At 37.2% G+C, this 19315-nt stretch overlaps 1 protein-coding gene across 3 annotated transcripts in view; it reads right to left on the bottom strand.

The window, feature by feature from the left end:
* Window positions 1–19315, bottom strand: part of LOC124273845 (beta-1,3-galactosyltransferase 1-like) — a 103327-nt gene that overhangs the window by 15570 nt on the left and 68442 nt on the right. Inside the window, exon 1 of one of the 3 annotated variants that reach the window (XM_046709158.1) lies at window positions 8058–8316. The exons of 1 other annotated variant lie outside the window; for it this stretch is intronic. In XM_046709158.1, the coding sequence (XP_046565114.1) occupies window positions 8058–8086 (29 nt within the window). In that variant the 5' untranslated portion in view covers window positions 8087–8316. Of the gene's footprint in view, window positions 1–4178; window positions 4551–8057; window positions 8317–19315 lie in introns of those variants that run through there. One more of the 3 variants, XM_046709155.1, reaches the window with a different exon arrangement.

Here is a 19315-nt window from a genome sequence, read left to right as displayed (position 1 = left end):
TTATCATTATTATAAGCCTCATACTTACAAGGTTGGTTGGACCAATATATTTACAATAAATCAGGTTTACCATGAAATCTGAAAAATTGATATTCATAAATACACTTTAGATCAACTAATATTTTGCTTCTCTTCTGAAAAAAGAGACAAATTAACAGATATTGACATAACTAATATGAAACATGTTTGACCAAAGCGTAAAGAAACATTTAAGGGCAGCCTGTTGGATTATTCTCATCATCAAATTAGGCTAATAACCAAATATTACACACAACTACTAGTACCCTAACTATTCTGTATGACCACGCCAAGCTTGGAAGGAGTCCATGCTGGGATTATGGTTGAGGATGGAGCTCATTTCAGGATATATAAATACACTCCAGTAGAATTCTTTTCAGACTATATTTTGCCATGTCTAATACCAATGTTCACTGATGAATTTTAAGCTCAGATCAGAAACAATAAGTTATAAACTGTATGTAAAAAGAGAGAATTATTCTAACATGGAATTTGTCTTTCCTCCATCTAATTCCAGCCCTGCAACCATCACTTGTGTGTCTACAATCACTCATTTGCTATTATTTACAAGATGCGAGTCACAATGTTAATAATTATAGGGTTGTAAATCGACAGTCAGCCATCTTGAACTAGCTCTGTAACGAGGTCACTCATTAATCACTGTTGTTATGTCAGGTGAACTTGGATACATAAACCTTGGTCCAGAGATGAAAATCATATAAATATGCAACCGAAATTCTCCCTTCATCTTAATTAGCTTCTTCTTTCAGTCAAATCCCTCTCTCCATTTCTCTAAACCTACCTAACTAAATGGCCTGGTCTGGTGGACCTTTATGCAAAATGTTTGAAAATATGTAAAATCTCGAAGCCATCATCACTGTCATCACCAACAGTGTTCTCATACTCACAGAGCCATATTTACATCTGCTTTACGGTTTTCGAGATTTGTTGTTAAAAATTACTTGATTAGGTTGAAATGAAAATATATTTGGTGGTAAATATCTTCTCATTTTCTTACATATGTTCTGGAGTTTAGTCAATGGAAAACATGAAATACAAACTCTATTTTGCTTTTGTTGTTTGTTGTTTAATGTTGGAGTCAGCAACATTTCAGCTTTAGTGATGGCGGTCTTTAAATAATCAAATGGACCAGACAATCTAGTGATTGACATCATCATGTACGGATAAAAAAATATGCACGATTGTGGTGGAAATAATTTAGAAACAGTCTTTAAATAATCTGAAAAAAATACCTGTTTACCAGTACAATGCATATGTGAAACGAAACACAAGTCGATTCCATTAAATCAATTCAGTACTCTAAAAGCAGTACTATATTTAAAAAGTATGTACTCCTGATGATTGCCCTGGTAGTCTATGATTGGGTATTCAATGATATGTATCAACCAAGTCAGCGAAACAATCCACCCAATTCTGTTAGTCGCCCAACTACAAGAATGGGTTGCTGTGTGTGACAAATGAAGAGAAAACCACGTAACAACTCAGCAGGAAGAAAAATAAGGAAACTTCAACATGCATCACATGTAGATATCTCATTTACAGTTTGTTGTTTAACGCAGCAATCAGCAATCTTCCAGCTATATGACAGCAATCTGTAAACATTCAATTCTGGACCAGACAATCCAGTGACTGATATCACGAGCATTGATCTACGCAATTGAGATACAATGACATACACACATGTATGTCAATTAAGTGAGTGATCCTGACCACCCAATCTTGTTAGTCGCCTCTTACGACAAGAATGGTTTTCTGAAGACCAGTTGTTGCCCGGATCTCACATTTACTTATTGTGCTAAAATATGGCCCTTTAACAAATAATACCACCTCTTAAATTATTACTCTTGTAATAATGTCATTAAATTTTGAAACCCGAGATAATAAATGCGTCACAGCTGCTTCAGGGAACACTCAAATACTTCCTGCTCAGTATAATGTATAGATAGCAGATATTCTGAATATGATACATAATGGTATGTCAGTTTGATGTAGGAAGAACTTCCATGTGATGCAGTCCTCAGTGTTTTTAGCCATCGGTGAAACCCAAGGGCTTGGCTTTGATGGCGATGCACCAGGAAAAATACTACCCATCAAAAGTGTAGCCACTTACTTCAGTCAACTGTTCTGAACTAGATTTTGCAAAATATGCCATACTGTTTAAAGGTGCTGTTTACACATGAACTGATGTATCGTAAAACAAATTCATAATGTTGAAAAGATTATTGTCATGAATTCAATACATGATGAAACTCAGTGAAAATTGGCAAATTCTTAACAAAACTTTACACCAAAACGCAGATGTTCACATGCACGATATTTGCACATGCATTTCAGCAATTTGATGCATGATCCTTGTGGATCCTTGGTTTTGAAGGTCAAGGCAACACCCTGATCCTAACAATGGTTGAGGCATCACTGTCACATCTGATTCTGTTAGCTATGTAAATACCTCACTTCTACTAGGTGATAACAGTGTTAGCATCTACACTAAAATGTCGCATCTATTAAAATAAAGAAGTTCTCTATCCATAAAAATTTGTTCCTCTACATAATACCTTGTTGTTTTGGGGAATTAACCTATTTAAATACATTTATCTATTTTTTCCACTTTGTACAAAAGTAATAGGCTTCACACATTGTACCCATGTGGGGAATCGAACTCGGGTTTTCAGTATGAGGAGCGAACGCTTTAACCACTAGGCTACACCATGCCCATTATTTTTCTATGAGCACTCAATAAAAATCTCTAATACTAATTTCACTGGGGGGTGGGGGGTGGGTTTTTTTGGTTTGTTTTTTAAGCCTTCGCTCCTCATGCCAAAAACCCGTGTTCGATTCCCCACATGGGTACAGTCTGTGAATTCCCCACATGGGTACAGTCTGAGAAACCCATTTCAGGTGTCCCGCGCCGTGCTGGAATATTGCTCAAAGCAGCATTAAACTAAACTCACTACTAATTTCACTATCTATTGAAGACATTTTCAATGCATAACTTTTTCACCATAGATCTTAAACACTGCCAATCTGTATTCAAATTTCAGTTCAAACACTTTAATACTACAAGCCCATGTTCAGATTTTGTTTACGTATTTCAAATGACAACAAAGCAACGCCATTTGTACTACATTTCCTTCCATGAGCACAGCAGGAGGCAGCGTTGACACTTCTTGTCCCCGCTACAAGTCACATGTCTAATGTTGAATAAGAGGTAATAAATGTCAGCCATAGCCAATATCTACAAGGGAGTGTGAGGTGGAAAGTTTTGTTGTAGATTTGGCAGGATTGGCAGGGGTTGAAATAACTCTAAAATTGCTAGTGTACTCCGGTACAGTGGCACATGTAAAATCACTTGCCCTGATAATTTTTCCACTATACTGGCCGTTTTCTTGTTGATTTTTTTAAATAAACAACATAATTAATTTTGGAAAGTCAACTGGACACCGGTGCAGTGTGATATATCCAAATTTGCTTGCCCGACAGAAAAAACCACTGGGCTCGGGCGTCGGGCAATGGGTTATTTCCACCCCTGATTGGGATGAAAACTTGGCAAATATTGTACACACAAATATTTCATATTATAGGTACTATGCTTGTACGTAGTCTTGTCTATCTTTGGTGGACATAATAATAAATATAACACAAATAAACACACACACACACAAATATTATTAATATATTACAAGTAATATGCTTGTACATAGTCCTGTCTATTTTTGGAGGACATTATCAGAAAATATAACACACATATAAACACACACAAATATTTCATATATTACAAGCACTATGCTTATAAATCGTCCATGAAGGTTGCTGTATACAATACACCTCTATTGTGTTGTACAGAATACAGCCGTACACACAATAACTGCTAGCTAGTTAGTTCATTAGCCATCAGGGAGCTTTATCCACACAATACCACACTGTGTGCCTGCAAAAGAACATATCCCGGTAATCAATAATGGCGGAGCTGAGGTATCGTCAATAACAGCTCCGTTTCACAGCGTCCTGATATTACACATCAACGGGAGATTGGTTAGGTTGACCAATATGCATATTTCCCCCTAACATACCTTATATCTAAGGCCTGACTCATCAGCTTCACATAGTAATAATAGTAATATTCGCAATGAAATACATACCCTCTCCTGATCCTGTTCAAATAGATTCCAACTGCTGTTTCCTGGGCATCTATTGACTCACAATAGAAGTCACAAAACATTTCCCACATGAAATATCCTCAATTATTGATGCTGATCAAAATCCACCCAAGCATTTACTTTGGGTTCAACATTATGAAAACAATAGGTTTTGATAACCTGTCATATTCAGAACACTACTGTTTCCATGACAACTGACATCCGTTCATATCAGAAAGAATTATTGTCTTCACATAATTTTATCTGCTACTCCCAGGATCTTGTCCCACCTGTTTGTGTGGCTCCCCGGGACAGGTGTAACACAGGTCAAGGAGACCCCTAAACACAGCCACCTCCCCTCCAGTTATTTCAGTAATGTTGTCCAGAGAACAATAGGCTGGACGCACAGTGATCCCAATCAGCCAGACTTGCTCAGGGCTCCTATTTACCTAGAATTGCTTGGGGCCCGTCTTCTTTGTTGAACTTATTGGGCGTATAAACAATGCAGTCAATATATTCTAATGGACTTTTGTTTCACTGTAAATGTGCATACATACCTCACATTGTAATATTTCTTGACAGGGAACAAATATATCAGCTTGTTCAGTGAACCTATTTCTCATATCTTTTAGGTATTTATTAGGTATTCTCTCCTACATTTTACTCCTAAAATTTCCCCTAATGGATACAGACATTGTTCAATATAGTTTTCAAACAATTCCAAACATGACACTCTATTGTGTATAAGTAATTCCAATATATTGTTCATGTAATTGTAATAAAATTTGTGCATTTTGAAGACATCTTAGTTTCCCCATTTTCATATGATTCATTTGTATTATAAATAAATTCTGTTTAAGATAATGACATAGAAAAGACCGGTGGATGGGTGAATGGATGGAAAGAAACATTAGGAGATGGACATGTGGCAGAGGTTGCCTACAGAGATAATGACTCATCCTGATAGCAACTGGAACACAGTGAATCCATTATCTGAAAAATTGCCGACAGGGCAAAAGAAAAATGTCTCCAAGCATCCGATGTTCAATTCACAAGATGATTAGACATGCCACGCTGCTATCAACTTCATCATTACACTTCATACTGATTCTCTGATTCACAGAGGATAATATTTATTCAAATTGTTAGTGTCAATATTGACTAAACAGACTAGCAAAAATGACCCCAAAACCCCTAAATTGATAAAAGTATTATTTACATAAAATTCAACAAATAATCCCGTCAGCTCCACGGACCCACATGGTCCAAGGATACCCAACTACCACCCAAGCTCTAATCAAAGCACTGGTGTCCCCTGCCGTGATATTGCTGGAATATTGCAAAAAACGGCGTAAACCAAACTCACTTACTCTACACTATATCACAACATCATGTTTTATATCTCGCTACAATACAGGCATCCATACAGTATAATGCCTTTATATTTACTCACTTACCGCTTAAGATACAAATCATTGTACCTTGTAACGGTAAATAAATAACTTAACCGTTACACAGATTTATGCATCAGTAGTTTTCTCTATTACTACCCTCCTCAGGTCCTGGCCGGTCTGTTGAACAAACATAATATGTTTTCACTACAACAATAAAGGAGGCTGCTTTTATTGTGTATATTTATCCATCTAGAATATATGTTTCACAGCATATTAAGAGCTATTAAAAGTCAATTTGCTTCTTCACATTGAGTATACTAAATACACAAAATCCTTCCATATCTCACACAAACCTAATTAATCATCAGCCCAACCTCACCCCCAAAACCTGAAGTAGGATTTGTCGGTATCGTAACAGTTCTTCATTACCCTTTCTGTAAGGTCGCAGCTTTAAGTAAAGCAAGTGTAGATGAGATGTTCTTCAGGATCTGAATCTACCACCTCATTGATGCTCCTTTTCAAATATAAAGGAGCTTTTTGCTTATATAAAATTTATGTAATCTAAGAGACTAAGCGTTGGTCCAATATATGATGGTTAGTTAACATGTTTTCAAATCTGTACTGAAGATAATGCTCCCGCCCCAACGCTTGTCATACCTTTTGCACGACCGTGCCCAGGACTGAATATTTTCCGGGGCGGTGGGGTTGCCTAGTGGTTAAAGCATTCGCTCATCATGCTGAAGACCTGGACTCCCCACATGGGTTAATTGTGCGAAGCCCATTTATGGTGTCCCCGCCTGTGATATTGCTGGAATATTGCTAAAAGCAGCGTAAAACTAAACTCACTGAAGATTTTCCCCACTCTTCCCTTCACCAGAAAAGACAAGATGCAACTTATTTATGACCCTCCCCAAGTTTGTCATATTTTTGAGTGACCCTACCTTGAATGCCTCAAATGAACATTCTACATGATACAATTATTTTACCAGTTGCTCAGTGAGACACTGCAAAGTGATGTGTTGGTAACAGGTTTGATAACATTTGCAGCTTATGCAATGCTACAACAACCACACACTTTTGACAGTCCAAACTTATGATGCATTTGATGTACAGTACTTTTTCCAATTGAACTATTTTTTCAACACAAGCCAATCACTAGTGACTTGGAAAAGTGTTTTTTCCCTCTTGGCAAAATCAACATACACTGTGTCCATATTTCTACATTAAAATAGGATTCATAGTACTTATATTTTTACTACTTTCCAGTTTACTGACAACACCTTTAAATAAGAAATAACATTTATAGTTTGACATAAAACATCTGACTTTTGACAGATTGATTACTTAGTATAAATCTCTGTCTGGCTGTAACACTATATTTCAATAGTTTAATGTAATATATTTTGCTAAAGTATATATAACAAGCAAGCATCAGTTTGATTTGTGCAGTGAAGGCATGCCTCTCAAACATCACAAACTGTACTCTGTGCCGAGGCTGTGGTTGTCCTGATAGCGGACCTTGTTATCACGTTACAAATACTTTTACAATAGACACAATGAACACGGTTTCAGGTTAACAACTAGACTTGCACAGACCTCTAAGGCAAAAATAAATAGTTTAAATGATAATTTCTAAAAAATAATTAATAACAGACTGAGGTCCTTTGTACTGTCTGCCTATCTAGACTTTCTTCTTCGAAGGATAGAATTACTGTACATCCATGGGGTCAACATTCAGTACAGCCTTGGAGCAAGGCTAGTTTACAACCAACACTAACAACGAAATTCATTGGAATGTTTTCATAGTTTATAGGCATGGACTATAAATAAACCTACATTTTACCCGAAGGAGTATACTGATAAGATATTTTATTGTACAAAATACCCTGAAGTGGTATGGAAAGTCTTTACTTCAGATATAACACAATTTACTTTCTTCAGCACTGGAAATGTGCACAGAGAAGGTACTACTGGATTGTAACTGCATTTATCAGAATTTATGGTGAACTGCCATGGTGTCTCAGTTGAAGCGAGTAACGTTTTACACCACTTGCAGCAATATTTAAGTAATATCACAGAGGGGGACATAAGAAATGAGCTTCACACATTATACCCATGTAGGGAATTGAACCCAGGTTTTTGGCGTGACAAGCGAACGCTTTAACCACATGGCTACCCCACAACCCTTGAATAAAAAAAGAATCTTATATATGAGAATGTTGAAAAACTAATACAGATCAAGTCTGAAGGGCTCAAACATGCTCAACTCACATGACTCATGGGACAACTGCTTGTTAAAAATCTCAATATGAGAGGTACTGCTCAAAACTCTTTATAGAGGACATTTTCTGGTCAAAACCATCAACATGGGACATGTCTGATCAAAATATATTTATCTGGTACAACAAAACTACAAAACCTTGTAACGAATCCTACCATTCAACAGCTAACAAATATAGACATAACTAAACCTAAAACAATGGCTTACCTGACGATCCACACCCGAGGGCTAGTCATAATACTGCCGTACTTATATCCACATGATTTTCTCTGATACCACACCCATGTCCCAGATACACTCCCTGAAACCTGAATACTCTGTTATATTTTCCAACACAATCCAAGTGAACTGCCCAGAGTCACACTCTCTTCCTAGGTGACAGCAATTGTCTGTTACGACTGTAACTTTTCTTTACACAGCCTGGCATATATCTCCCACTGGCCCAGGTCCTGACTGAAAGTGCATAATTTGACCTGCTCTGTTATCAGTCGTCGCCTATAAACAAAGGGAGTTAACTTGGGTTTGAGATTTGCTGAGCCCATGGTATAATGGCACATAGTTCAAACAAACATTAAAAATACTTCACTCCGACTTATGCAGAATTAAAGTTTAGAGGATACCAAAATTCGCACAATAACCTAGAAATGTATATCTCTTTAATTTTTGTTGTTGAGTTTTTGAGTTAATATGCACTTTGACGCAAAATAATTTATCGGGTTTGATTTTTGTCAATATTTTTATGACTTAAATTTCTAACACTATGTTGAAGGTAGATGTGGAAATGTACAGAGTGAATGATGTCATGCAGCTGTTCAACATAGATCCCCACTAAGCCACAGAATACTGGGAGCTACTTTGTATTAGATAAATCCCCTTATTGCCAAGCAGCAGAAGAGTAAAAACCATTACCTTCTTTAATTGTCGATATTTAAACTGCAGCACTGTTGAACATCGACCTTGTGCTTCCAGGGAAGATACTCTACCCACTGCACCAAGGAGGCATGTCCCAGCTTAGAGGAGAGTCACAATCCAGCTTAGAGGAGTGTCACATTCAAGCTTAGAGGAAGCTTAGAGGAGAGCAATCCAGTCACAATCCATCCAGCTTAGAGGAGAGTCACAATCCAGCTTAGAGGAGAGTCACAATCCAGCTTAGAGGAGAGTCACAATCCACCTTAGAGCAGGAGGGGAGTGAGTGAGTTGAGTTTTACACTGCACTCAGCAATATTCCAGCTGTACGGCGGTGGTCTGTAAATAATCGAGTCTGGACCAGACAATCCAGTGATCAACAGCATGAGCATCAGTCTGCGCAATCGGGAACCGATGACATATGTCAACCAAGTCAGCGAGCCGGACCACCCGATCCCGTTAGTCACCTCTTACGACAAGCATGGGTTACTGAAGATCAATATTCTAACCCGGACCTTCACGGGTAAGAGCAGGAGTGTCACAATCCAGCTTAGAATATCACAATACATTAATTCATCAATGTATCACATGTTTCATCTGACACCATAAACAATGCATTGATTCATGTTTGAATTTTGTACGTTCATTTAAAAATTTTATACTTTCAGGCTGTTGCATTTTTACTTATGAACATACAAAATACTCTGATTGAATATTACGATAAGGAGATAACGGTGATGAGCCTTAATTAACTATTCATGGCAGAAGGACACATGCTGTTCAATAGCAACAGCTCGGCACATGGAAAAAGGACAACGTCATAGAGAAACAGGACACTGAGTCATAGAGAAACAGGTCAAACATTAGTATTGTAATGGGCATATAATGACTATAGTCAATCATTTAATATGTCCAACGCTTTACCCATACCCATGTGACAGTGCATAGAAACATGTCAAATTTTGTAATACATATAATGAGAGGATCAGTGATTTGATCAACAGCAACATCATATGGTACTTGTTATTACCCTGTCTGGTGCTTAGCATTGAGGGAACATCAAGAACTTGTCTGTTTGGGTGAGTGAGCGAGTGAGTGAGCAGGTTGGGTTTTATGCCGCCTTTAGCAATATTCCAGCAATATCACAGCGCGGGACACCAGAAATGGGTTTCACACATTGTACCCATGTGGGGAATCATCATATGGTACTTGTTATTACCCTGTCTGGTGCTTAGCATTGAGGGAACATCAAGGACTTGTCTGTTTGGGTGAGTGAGCGAGTGAGTGAGCGGGTTGGGTTTTATGCCGCCTTTAGCAATATTCCAGCAATATCACAGCGCGGGACACCAGAAATGGGTTTCACACATTGTACCCATGTGGGGAATCGAACCTGGGTTTTCGGTGTGACAAGCGACCGCTTTAACCACTAGGCTACCCTGATGCCCCTTGTCTGTTTGGAGTCAGCATAATGTGGTGTATCTGTCAACTGCATCATGGAATCTTAGACTAATGCTTTGTCCCTGAATATATATAATGTTGTTAGTAACAAATAAACCCATTTAAATTGAAAAGGAGGCCCAGTGAGCTGGGAGATTCAGAATATGAGGGAATCTAGATTTGCTTCATTTAGAGCTTTAGCATTGCAGGGAGGGCTAGGCAATACTGGGGGAAATAATGTGGTTCAGGGACTGTGAGACAGACTACATGGTATAATAGTGGGCTAGCACTGGTATTAGGCCTGTCTAGTCCAAGCTGCAATACGTACACATATTTCTCTGTAAGTAATGAATGCGATAATCTTGATATCAACGTTAAAGTTGGCTTCACCTCGCTTTTAAGACAGTAGGGTAGCCTAATGGTTGAAGCGTCCACAAAACATGCTGAAGAACTGAGTTCGATTCCCCACATGGGTACAATGTGTGAAGCCCATTTCTGATGTCCCCTGTCATGATATTGCTGGAATATTGCTAAAAGCGGCATTAAACCATATTCATTAACTCACCTCGCCTTCATTTATCAACCCTTAACTAAGCACATCACCTCACTCTACCACTGAGACAATTAACAATCTGAATATTCAGGCATGAGAAAACTGCTTTCATTCAAACAAAAAACCCAAGGCCATCAAACAAGAAGACAAAGTCATCAATATCCCCCTCAATGGCAAAATACGCTTCATGATTATGTCTACAAGTTATGATTACGTCAAATATTTAGGTGTGTATATAGAAAAGTGGAAGGAGAGTATAGAAAGGCAGGGCTCGATTTAATGCTTTGCTACTTGCAACGGTGCAACCCAACATTACAAAGTGCAACCTAGTTATTAGTCTAACTTGCACCAGGCGCAAGTCAATTTTTGAGTGGATGAACTTCTGAATAAAACATCTAAATAATTCAATAGCATATTTCTGATATTACATATTGCAATAAAAACAGTGCAACTGGAATTTGACTAGTGCAACTAGCTTCTCATCTTAGGTTGCACCTGGTGCAAGTAGGTTAAAATCTCTTAAATCGAGCCCTGAAAGGTTTTTAAAGTTCTGCTCCAGAAAGGAGCACTATCTCCAATTTCAGTCTATGTCAAACTTGCCAAAAATATTTTATTCAGAAATCCAAAACTACCAAAAGGCACCAGTACACCACCAGATCTATGTATGTGCCAAGTTTCGTGAAGAAACATTGAACGGTTTTAGAGTTCAGCTCCGGAAAAGAGCACTACCACCAATTTCAGGCTAATACTAAGTCAAACTTGTTGCCATGTAAACGCCAAAAATGTTTTATTCAAATTCCAAACCTACCAAGAGGCACCAGTACACCACCAGATCTATCTATGTGCCAAGTTTGGTGAAGAAATATTGAACGGTTTTAGAGTTCTCCTCCGGAAAAGACAAATGTGCACGGATGGACGGACGGAGTCCATTTTAACAAACCCACCCCCACAAAACGCGTTGAGGGGGATAATCAAAGGGGGGCATTCTTTGTCTCGCACAGACGCCATCAAAGCAAGAAACCTGACAACCTCACGCCTCAACCTGTATACAATCACTTTGTAGTTACTGCTGTAACTCAAACCACTGTCTGACAACACACTACACACACACACACATTCTGTTGTTAATAACCCAGCCACATCTATCACACTGTCTTGACAAACACAGGGGTATGTATGGCTGTGAAAGCAGTAGAACAACCTGTCCAGTATAATAGCTAACACTTCAGAAAGGCAGGTTAACTTTTCATCAGCCTTGAGCTGAACATATTGACAGATTTATTTCAGTACATGTGGCTTAAAGAATTTGATGGTGTATTTAATGTACTGAAATGAATGGAAAGTATTTGGGGAAAAGCGTCAGTGTGTTCAGGGCCTCGTCCACTTTACAGTGATAATGGAGGTACAACTGCTGCAAGTCTATGTTAAAGTATGGGAAGTACAATGAGTGTGAAAGGAGAGACACAAGAGAGGAGAATTTATGGATGTCACGTTCCTCAAAATAAAGAAGTTAACACCCGCCACACCCCCTATATCCCTTTCTCAGGTATTATTTTACCCATTTTATATCACACTGTATTTTTTATCTATGTGTTATAAATATGTTTTAAATGCTAGTGTTTCATAAGCCAGGATATGGCCGGATGTTAAACATTATTTTAATTGCTGATACTGTTGCATCATAAATATATGATTAACATGTGACACTATAATAAACTAATTCTGTCTGTGTCATAAATTCTTGCACTTATATGTATCACTACTAAATGCCGTTCAAAGACTTTGACAGACAGACATAAGGTCTGACAACATGTCATATTACTGAACAGGAATTGTAGTCAAAGCAGTGTATAGTGTTTCCCCAGGACCTAAAAAGGGCAGAGTGACATAATTTCAAAAAGGGCACTACCAATTTTCAAGTCTTATGTAAAGTTATTCATGCATATGATTCTTACAGTCTCAAGGGGCACAGTTACTTTACTAGCCTGAAATAGAAACTAAAAACCACCAAGTTCTAATATCAATTATCGTATTAAAAAGGACAGGGTGCCAGACAAAAAGGGCAGGTCACCTTGCCCTGCTTAAAATGCCTGGGGGAAACACGAGTATTACCGGTATTTCACACTTGCTTATTCTTTTGAGAACTGAGTTCATGGGTGGCTGCGTTTTGTTGTTGAATAGGTCAACATGACATTAAATGGCTATTTTTAAGTATTATCAATGTGCACACCTAGTCCAAAACTGTTACTCATATTCATAGTTAGTCTGTTTTTTTTGTCTGTGAACCACATAGCCTTCCATTCCGCCCAGTCCATTCTGCTGTGCAAAACTCTAAATACAACAAATCTCAATTTTCCTGAGGTTCTGGACTTCCCAGCTTTAAACTGAGTTGTTTTCAATATAAATAGAGTTCAAAATTATTTGTTTTCATGGACTAAGCATTATTCAGATATAGTTTTTATTCATTGGGGCACCTTTATAATTTAAATGGAATTATTTCGTCCTATTAAAATTATATATTTTTCAGAAACAAAGAATTAATCTAAGATATATAGTGTGCACATCATTTTATGTTAATGCAGGGCTCGATTTAGTGCTTTGTTACGTGCACTGGTGCAACCCAATATTACAAAGTGCAACCTAGATATTTGTCTAACTTGCACCAGGTGCAACTCGATTTTTGAGTGAGCAAAAACTGAATAAAACATCTAAATAATTTTATATTTCTTACATTAAATATATTAAGCATATTTCTTACATTAAATATTGCAATAAAAGCAGTGCAACTGGAATTTGGCTGGTGCAACTAGATTTTTATCTTAGATGGCACCTGATGCAAGTAGGTTAGGTTAACATCTCTTAAATGGAGCCCTGTAATGCCTCCATGTACACAAAAACATTGCAATCAATTCATAGTTCTAGATCTACCCCAGTAAAGATTACATTCCCTAAATCTCACAGAGCAAGGTTAAACTTCATCGAATGTCACATTTAGTTACCATTTCAATAAAGTGTACTTAATGGTGTTTCTTGTACAAGATTTAACAAAATTAATTAAACAATACTTTTTGATGGATCAATCAACATACAAGACATTAATGAAGTGAACCTTCCCTTGAAAAAGCTATAAGCATTACATGGTTGAAGTGCGTAGGTACCAGTACTGGGAACCCCAACAGACAGAATATGAACAAACTCTCCACAAATGTTCTGAAATTGTACAAGCCCTGCAAAGTCATTGTCCTACTGATCAGACATCAGTTAAAGATTTCCATTGTAGATCTAAATTTATTTTGTACTTATGTGTAAGTGTACATGTGCTATGTGAGTGAGTGAGTTCGGTTTTACGGCGCTTTTAGCAATATTCCAGCAATATCACGGCTGGGGACACCAGAAATAGGCTTCACACATTGTACCCATGCGAGGTACATGTGCTAGGTGACTCTGTGTTATGTAACTATGAAATAAAGAATGCTCAACAAAGTAATGACCTGTTTTCTTTGAAGCAAGAGGGCCTCTAACTGTCCTACCTGGTTATAATGCCACCCTGGATATAATGACATATTTTCTCCTGGACAGACAGTGGCATTATAACCAGGGTACACTGTATTTCATGCAAGTGATTTAATGTCTGACACATCTTCATAGCAAATGATAATTTGAAAATATGATACAAGGTATATCAGTGATATATTGTTTGCTCTTTGAACTTAATATTACTTGTAAACATGACCCTAAAACAGTACATTTCTTTAAAATTTTAGTTTTGATGTTACTTAATTTCCCTTTGTTAAAGTCAATGTGAGTTTAGAAACAGTCTAAATCACTCTGTACCACTATGTTTTCAAACTACAAGAAACATAACTAAATTTACATAAAGCCATGTCAATATTTCCTCCACAGAGATCATAATCCCACTGTGTTGTGACACATACAGACATTTCAGATTCATAAACCTTGCAGTTTCTGACAAAAACACTGTAAATAATAAAGAAGTTGTATATCCGTACCACAAGTTGTTATGTTATCTTCCAACTTCTAAATGCCCATCAAGCATAAGATTTTGCAAGATTTTACACAAATTCATTTTTAATAACTTTTTCTAAAAATACTTTTTTGCATGATGACGCCATGAAACATATCTGAGGTCATATCAGACTGATCCCTTTAACGCTATGGACAGACTGATATATACCATAGGGACGTAAGCTCACTTGACCCTCAGTTCTGGTGACCTAGAAAAACAGATCATACCTGCATGATCATGAACAGGGATAGAAATACTTTTCTTTCTAAGTGTGCCTTAGGGCACCAGACAAATATTTTAGGTGTGCCTTTTAGAAATCGAGTATGCCCACATGTTTTTAGAATAAATGACAATGATGATGATCATTTGAAATTTATTGTTAAATAAAGAAATGGGTTTATGAGCATTCAAATATGTATGGTATTATTTAATTTGGAAAAATATAATTGTTTGGGGGATTAAATGACTAAATGTGAGTTATGTCTCTAGAAAATTAGGAGTGTCAAAAGGGCACAGAGAACATTTTTCAGTCGTGCCATTTTATATTTACTATGCCATGGCACACTAAAATATGGGGTATTTCGAACCCTGATGAATCAGGACAATAATCGTATTTAATGTAATAAGTGCTCTGGGCATTTAGAAAATAGACATATAGGGGAGTGTATTGAAACCTTAAACGGTTCAAATCTGTTTTCAGAGATTGAGTGTTTTTTTATGTTGTTCCCTAGCAATTATTCAGCCTCTAGATTCTTCCTTGAGTGGCATTTTAGTGTGAGTGAGTGAGTGAGTTTAGTTTTACATCGCGGCGGTCTGTAAATAATCAAGTCTGGACCAGACAATCCAGTGATTGATATCATAAGCATCGATCTGTGCAATTGGAATATGATGACATGTGTCAACCAAGTCAGCGAGCCTGACCAACTGATCCCATTAGTCGCCTCACGACAATTATTGTTACTGAAGATCAATTCTAACCCGGAACGGGTTAGCATTTCAGAAGTTGGAAAGTACAATACAGACAGACTGTATGAATAACAGCTTCAGGTTCTGAAAATATCTTTTAAATACACACAAGAGAGTACTGAGTGTCATTTACATTTGAGGCCTTAGCAATGGTTCATTTAAAAACTGTTTAAACATTGGTTTGCAGTTTGGTAAAATGGAGAACCGTGACTTGATTTGGGCTCTTATTGGGTCAAATACGGTATGTGAAAATGATATATAACATAAGTCTGGGAATGAGAAAACCTTTGATGCTGAAGGTGACGAGAGGTGAAATGGGGTTTAACATCATATCTAACAAAAACTGGAGAAATTGTTTTTGTAAGGGATATTAAAATTAAACTAGCATCAATTTTAAATTTTAAAAAAATAAATCAAAGCATAATTAATTTAAATTAAAATTAACATCAAATTAAAATTAAAAACATGTAACTAATTCACTTATATATATACAATGTCATCATATTTACAATTCTAAATAAATTCTGTGTATTACCATAGTCTCCTCACTCTTCATAGTGTTTCCATGTCATTACCCTACAATGTGGTTCAAAGGGAAAATGTTACAAAGTGCATCATAATACGAGGAATGCATCTGTGTATCTCTATGTGTTTGTATCCACTGTGTTTATATTTGAAGTTTATAGAATATTGCCACTGTTTTTCATGGAATGCTATGCAATAAATATCTTATCTATATTTCACAACCGACCAGTCATATATTGAAGCTCATCACTTAGGAGGCCAGTAATATCACACCTACACACATTGAAGCTCATCACTTATAAGGTCGGTAATATCACACCTACACACATTGAAGCTCATCACTTATAAGGTCGGTAATATCACACCTACACACATTGAAGCTCATCACTTATAAGGTCAGTAATATCACACCTACACACATTGAAGCTCATCACTTATAAGATCAGTAATATCACACCTACACACATTGAAGCTCATCACTTATAAGGTCAGTAATATCACACCTACACACATTGAAGCTCATCACTTATAAGGTCAGTAATATCACACCTACACGCATTGAAGCTCATCACTTATAAGGTCAGTAATATCACACCTACACACATTGAAGCTCATCACTTATAAGGTCAGTAATATCACACCTACACACATTGAAGCTCATCACTTATAAGGTCAGTAATATCACACCTACACACATTGAAGCTCATCACTTATAAGGTCAGTAATATCACACCTACACACATTGAAGCTCATCACTTATGAGGTCAGTAATATCACACCTACACACATTGAAGCGCACAACTTATAAGGTCAGTAATATCACACCTACACACATTGAAGCTCATCACTTATGAGGTCAGTAATATCACACCTACACACACATTGAAGCGCACAACTTATAAGGTCGGTAATATCACACCTACACACATTGAAGCTCATCACTTATAAGATCAGTAATATCACACCTACACACATTGAAGCTCATCACTTATCAGGTCAGTAATATCACACCTACACACATTGAAGCTCATCACTCATAAGATCAGTAATATCACACCTACACACATTGAAGCTCATCACTTATAAGGTCAGTAATATCACACCTACACACATTGAAGCTCATCACTTATAAGGTCAGTAATATCACACCTACACACATTGAAGCTCATCACTTATAAGGTCAGTAATATCACACCTACACACATTGAAGCTCATCACTTAAGGCCAGTTATATCACACCTACACACATTGAAGCTCATCACTTATAAGGTCAGTAATATCACACCTACACACATTGAAGCTCATCACTTACAAGGTCAGTAATATCACACCTACACACATTGAAAGTAATCATTTATAAGGTCAGTCATATCAAATATGTCGTTGAATCCCATTCTCCCTTCTACTCCTCACTGGTAAGTGCCACCGTATAACTCAGCACCCCCTCCAACTGGGGAGCACTAAAATAGGGATTACTCTGAAAGAACCCTTCCACCCATGACTTCAATACCATAATTTGTAAATCAGCCTACAAACCAAATCTCATGCTTTGAAATGGAGACATATTGAAGATAAGTTATTCCGCATTTTAAACAAAACTGTATTTCACTTCTAAGAAGAATAAGTCTATTTAGACTTTCCTGTATAAGACATCAGAATGACTGATTGGCTAGTTAACAGTTTGATTGACGGTTTGACAGGTCATCACTCAACTCAGTGACATGGACAACCTTCTCTGTTCCTTCACCATCAGTGTTGAGGGACACACCCATCAAAGGTAATGTTGTTTACAAGGAGCTACAGCCAACATGTTTTTTACATTAACATTTGACTCAAAAGGTTTTGCATCTAAACACTCATTATACTTTTGCACGATCCTCCTACTGTAAGTATTCAAGCATCACTGTGAGACTGGCGATGAAATACAAACTACTTCATTCATATATATGACTTTGGAATACAGGGTTTGTACAGATTATCAACCATCAAAGTTGAGGTCTTTTACAGGCTTTTTAATGAAATCAACAATTTTAAGAAACTGTAGAAATACTTATAACCCAGAAGTATTTGAATACACACAAGGTTGGTCAAACGTGGGACTGACCATAGTGAGTTGGTTTATGCACATAAAGTAGACCTTCCAGCTTTGCGAGGGAAAAATCAGGTCTGCTTCATGTGCATTTGACCAGTAGTCTTAAGCCAGTTTTAATTATGTTGTTTCTTCTCAGCTAATCCAGATAATCTAGATTATATGTCTGAGTGATCAGATCGTTAGGTCTATCGGTCTACCTTGCTTAAAGACTGGTACATGCAAAATATAATCAGATATATGTTTTTATACATTTATTTACATATATACATCTCTGTACAATTTCGTCCTGCTGTAGACGTCGTTTCAGAGCTAAAAGGGTCTCATCCAATCGGACATTTATACATTTATTTACATATTTACATCTCTGTACAATTTCGTCCTGCTGTAGACGTCGTTTCTGAGCTAAAAGGGTCTCATCCAATCGGACATACAAGTTGTTGTTGGTCCGTGTCCCGATGGTTGGATTATGATTAAGAGACATGTGTCATTTTGAACACCGTTCAATGTAGGTGATACGGGACATTTTGAACACCGTTCAATGTAGGTGATACGGGACATTTTGAACACCGTTCAATGTAGGTGATACGGGACATTTTGAACACAGGTCAGTGTAGTTGTGATACCTGATTGATCAGTATTCACTAAGTTAATTAGTCAACCAAGAAATCTCATCATTAAGCCACTAAAACAAACACCAATCAGTTGCAAGACCAGATCGGTGAACATCAAAGGAAAAACAAGGTCTGCTAATGTGCATAGTTTCAAACCTAAAGGTCAGCTTCATGTGGAGACACCAGTGAGATACGGCATAGTAGGGCTGTAACAATGCATTAAACTATCGACGGATTGCAATTGTTGAGTCTCCGATAGCAATTAATCGATTGCAGAAACGAAAAACTATCATAGTATGTGCGACTATGGATAGTTTAGTAATTGACTTCCGTTAAATGCCCAGCGCA

This window comes from Haliotis rubra, unplaced genomic scaffold, assembly GCF_003918875.1.
Source record: "Haliotis rubra isolate DU_JTF1 unplaced genomic scaffold, ASM391887v1 Scf185, whole genome shotgun sequence".
Taxonomy (NCBI): domain Eukaryota; kingdom Metazoa; phylum Mollusca; class Gastropoda; order Lepetellida; family Haliotidae; genus Haliotis; species Haliotis rubra.
This window is presented reverse-complemented; position numbering and strand designations above follow the sequence as displayed.